Below are 4,476 nucleotides of genomic sequence, written 5' to 3'. Positions count from 1 at the left end.
GAAGAAACCCACCCTTCAAGAGGTTAAAACAGCAATATACAGCTAACAAAAGGTGATGCTAGGGTGTGAACCCAGGCATTGTACCCACTGAGCTGTACTAGACTATATGTGTGCATTAAAAGAAATTATTTGTACTTACTTAGCTCTGTGATTGTTGTCTCCCTCAAAAATAGAAAAGGATGTGAGAGCACAACCACCATTGTCTAATGATGTGGATTTTTCAATGAGATTGGTCACAAAATCATCAAAGTGACTGCCAACTTCCTTCATAAAAAAGGGCTTCAATTCCTAGAGTTTTAAGACAAAGAAAACCATTAGGAACTAACTAGTTTATGAGTTGTTAATATTTTTTAAAGGGTTCTATGGTTGTTTTGTTTTGTTTTGTTTTGGCTGTACGGGACGGGATGTGGGATCTTAGTTCTCCAACCCGGTTCCCTAAAGGGTACTCTTAAACAGAGCTGATGAAAAGAAATCCATGTTAAGTGAATTCACAGGAGTAAAAACAGAAAAGTGATTTCTATATACATCTGACTTATAGTTTCAGAAACTGCTACTGAAAAAGCAACATGATGATTTATGTCTACTAAATGAACTCCTCTGAATGACATATAAAACCAAAATGACAGAAATGCTAAAAATAACAGTATTTTCTTCTCTTCAAATTTTTATATGGAAAACAAAGTAAAAATCAATATTATGTCACCATTATACAATTTTAAGTCCCCTTCTTTTCAATCAACCCCTTCAGCACCAAGTACCCAGTGTTTATAAGTCGTGTCTTTACTGTATGATACCAACATTTATACAATATTTATTCCTACCTCCATAGATATATATTTATCTACTCTATAACACATACATTTATAACAGAATTGTTATACATTTTAACACTTCAAAACTTACAAATTCAGAGTTTTCAAAAAGCACTGGCCAAAAAAATTTCTTCAAATTACAATAGGCCACCTACTGTGGATGCTCAAATTGTAAATTGTGGTATTTTTAAACTGGCAGGACTCATCTATACAAAGAAAAACAAAGTATTACTTACTAATTTCTACAAGAAAAAAGAAATGCTCTCCCTTCTAATTATATTAGTTAGGTTGAACCTAAAATATCTGAAGTGGCCTTTTTTCTGGATTCTGTTTTTGCTTTCTGGAATGTTTCAATTTGGGCTTAATATTTATTTGGCTGCACAGGATCCAGTTGTGGCACACAGGATCTTCTTCCTTGCGTTGCACAGGATCTACCGTTGCAGCGCATGGACTATCTAGTGGCACGCATGCTCAGGAGTTGAGGAGCACTGGCTTAGTTGCTCCATGGCATGTGGGATCTTAGTTCCCCAACCAGGGATCAAACCCATGTCCCCTGCACTGCAGGGTGGATTCTTAACCAGTGGACAATCAGGAAAGTCCTGGACTCTTAACAGTTTGACCAAGTCCTTTAAAAGCAAAGCCTTAAAATATTAATGTATCTAATGAAACTATGTGAAAGCTTTTCAAACTACTTTCTCCCAGGGTTCTCAAATGTTGGGTTGTGGGGAGGTGGGAGAAGTCTTGGGCAGTGAGAATACACTGAAACCCCAGCCCTCAGGACAGTGAAACTGAGCAGGATCCTATGGGGCTCCTGGGCACAAAAGTCTTTCTGTGCCCTAGTTTCTTGTTTGAAGGAAATAGGCTTCATTCAGCCTCCTTGACCTTCCTTACAAAGGTTCAAATGGCGGCTAATCATCAAAGGAATGGAATGCAGAAACAAGGGAGGAGCACTGAAGAAACAGGAGTGCAGGAACTTCCCTGGCGGTGCAGTGGTGAAGACTCTGCTTCCACTGCAAGGGGCATGGGCTCAATTCCTGGGCATTCTTGGTCAGGGAACTAAGATCCCACAGGCCATGAGAAAGTGAGAGAGTGAAGTCGCTCAGTCGTGTCCGACTCTGCAACCCCATGGACTGTAGCCTACCAGGCTCCTCGGTCCATGGAATTTTCCAGGCAAGGGTACTGGAGTGGGTTGCCATTTCCTTCTCCAGGGGATCTTCCCCACCCAGGGATCGAACTTAGGTCTCAAGCATTGCAGACAGTCACTTTACCATTTGAGCCACCTATGAAAACCACATTAAATCATTATAACTAAGCTCAAACACATCTTTATTATCAAAATAGGAACCATTACAGTCAACACATTTTTGCCAATGAGAAAAGTTTATTCCTGTAGCGTAAAAATCTGTGCTTTGGGATTCAATGAACTCTTGGAAAGCATTTTCTGTCTCCTGCTGGTTGTAGAAGTATTTTCCCTGCAAAAAGTTGTCCAGATGCTTGAAGAAGTGGTAGTCGGTTGGTAAGAGGTCAGGTGAATGTGGTGGATGAGACAAAGCTTTGTAGCTCAATTAGTTCAACTTCTGAAGCACTGGCTGTGTGACATGCAGTTGGGCGTTGCCATGGAGAAGAATCGGGCCCTTTCTGTTGACCAATGCTGGCAGGAGGCGTTGCAGTTTTTGGTGCATTTCATTGATCTGCTGAGCATACTCGTCAGCTGTAATGGTTTTGCTGGAATTCAGAAAGCTGTAGTGGATCAGACCAGCAGCAGACCACCAAACAGTGACCATGACCTTTTTTGGTGCAAGTTTGGCTTTGGGAAGTGCTTGGAAGCTTCTTCTGGTCCAATCACTAAGCCATCATTGCTGGTTGTCATATAAAATTCACTTTTTGTCCCACATCACAATCCAATCAAGAAACAGTTTGTTGTTGCTGCACAGAACAAGAGAAAATGGAACTTCAAAATGACGATATTTTTGATTTGTGGTCAGTTCATTAGGCAAAAACTTATCGAGCTTTTTCACGTATCTCCAATTTGCTTCAAATGCGGAAGGACCAAAGAATGGTTGAGTTCTTTGGCAACTTCTTGTGTAAGTTTTAAGAGGCTCAGCTTCGATGACGGCTCTCTATTGATCATTTTCAATTACTGATGGCCAGCCACTGCAATCTTCATCTTCAAGGCTCTCAATTCCTTTGCAGAACTTCTTGAACCACCGCACTGTACATCCGCTAGCAGTTCCTGAGCTAAATGTGTTGTGGATACTGTGAGTTGTCTCTGATTCTTATGACCCATTCTTGACTCAAGTAACAAAATCGCTCGAATTTGCTTTTTGTCTAACATCATTTCCTAGTCTAAAATAAATATAAAATACACAGCAACTAATAAGTCATTAGTTTAAAAAAAAGCAAGAAATGCGCATTAAAACAATGTATAACACAACCACATTTATTTAAGAATGTATTCTAATATCAAATGGCAAAGTTCAACAATGCAAAATCACAAATTACTTCTGCACCAATCTAATACTACCAAACAGAAAAATTCAGCAAAGGTCACAAAGAGAAAGGAGATGCCAGTCCATATGTCCTACCAACCTCCCAGAATGCCCACTCAAATCCATCTTGGCTGAGTGTTACACGTACCACCAGGAAGGACCCTGAGTTAGAGACAACCTGGAAACTGATCCCACCCCATAAAACCTGAGACTGCGAGCCACACGGCAGGGCAGTTCTCCTGGGCTCCCTCACTCTCCTGCTCTCCACCCGGGTGCTCCTTCCCAATAAAGTCTCTTGCTTTGTCAGCACGTGTGTCTTCTCAAGACAATTCACCTCCCAGTGTTAGACAAGGGCCCATTCTTGGGCCCTAGAAAGGGTTCCCCTTCCTGCTACAGTTTTAAGGACAAAACATAGAGAACCTATGTCCCCTGGAAGAAATAAAGAGTTTTATAAAATTATTTGTTCACATTCAGATCAGATCAGATCAGATCAGTCGCTCAGTCGTGTCCGACTCTTTGTGACCCCATGAATCGCAGCACGCCAGGCCTCCCTGTCCATCGAGTCAGTGATGCCATCCAGCCATCTCATCCTCTGTCGTCCCCTTCTCCTCCTGCCCCCAATCCCTCCCAGCATCAGAGTCTTTTCCAATGAGTCAACTCTTCGAGTGAGGTGGCCAAAGTATTGGAGTTTCAGCTTTAGCATCAGTCCTTCCAAAGAAATCCCAGGGCTGATCTCCTTCAGAATGGACTGGTTGGATCTCCTTGCAGTCCAAGAGACTCTCAAGAGTCTTCTCCAACACCACAGTTCAAAAGCATCAATTCTTTGGCGTTCAGCCTTCTTCACAGTCCAACTCTCACATCCATACATGACCACAGGAAAAACCATAGCCTTGACTCGACAGACCTTTGCTGGCAAAGTAATGTCTCTGCTTTTCAATATGCCAACTAGGTTGGTCATAACTTTCCTTCCAAGGAGTAAGCGTCTTTTAATTTCATGGCTGCAGTCACCATCTGTAGTGATTTTGGAGTCCAGAAAAATAAAGTCTGACACTGTTTCCACTGTTTGCCCATCTATTTCCCATGAAGTGGTGGGACCGGATGCCACGATCTTCGTTTTCTGAATGTTGAGCTTTAAGCCAACTTTTTCACTCTCCACTTTTATCAAGTGACTTTTT

The 4,476-nt window shown here is 41.7% G+C and overlaps 1 protein-coding gene across 4 annotated transcripts in view; it reads right to left on the bottom strand.

Moving 5' to 3' along the window:
• The window catches only part of SOAT1 (sterol O-acyltransferase 1), a 61,234-nt gene that overhangs the window by 17,739 nt on the left and 39,019 nt on the right, over positions 1 to 4,476 (bottom strand). For all 4 annotated transcript variants that reach the window (XM_010850146.1, XM_010850148.1, XM_010850147.1 and 1 more), the window contains one exon: positions 140 to 288. In XM_010850146.1, coding sequence (XP_010848448.1) covers positions 140 to 288 — 149 coding nt within the window. The remainder of the gene's footprint in view (positions 1 to 139; positions 289 to 4,476) is intronic.

The sequence above is a fragment of the Bison bison genome, unplaced genomic scaffold, assembly GCF_000754665.1.
Source record: "Bison bison bison isolate TAMUID 2011002044 unplaced genomic scaffold, Bison_UMD1.0 scf7180017864289, whole genome shotgun sequence".
Classification (NCBI taxonomy): domain Eukaryota; kingdom Metazoa; phylum Chordata; class Mammalia; order Artiodactyla; family Bovidae; genus Bison; species Bison bison.
Note: the sequence above shows the minus strand (reverse complement) of the source record. Positions and strands in the feature narration are given on the sequence as shown.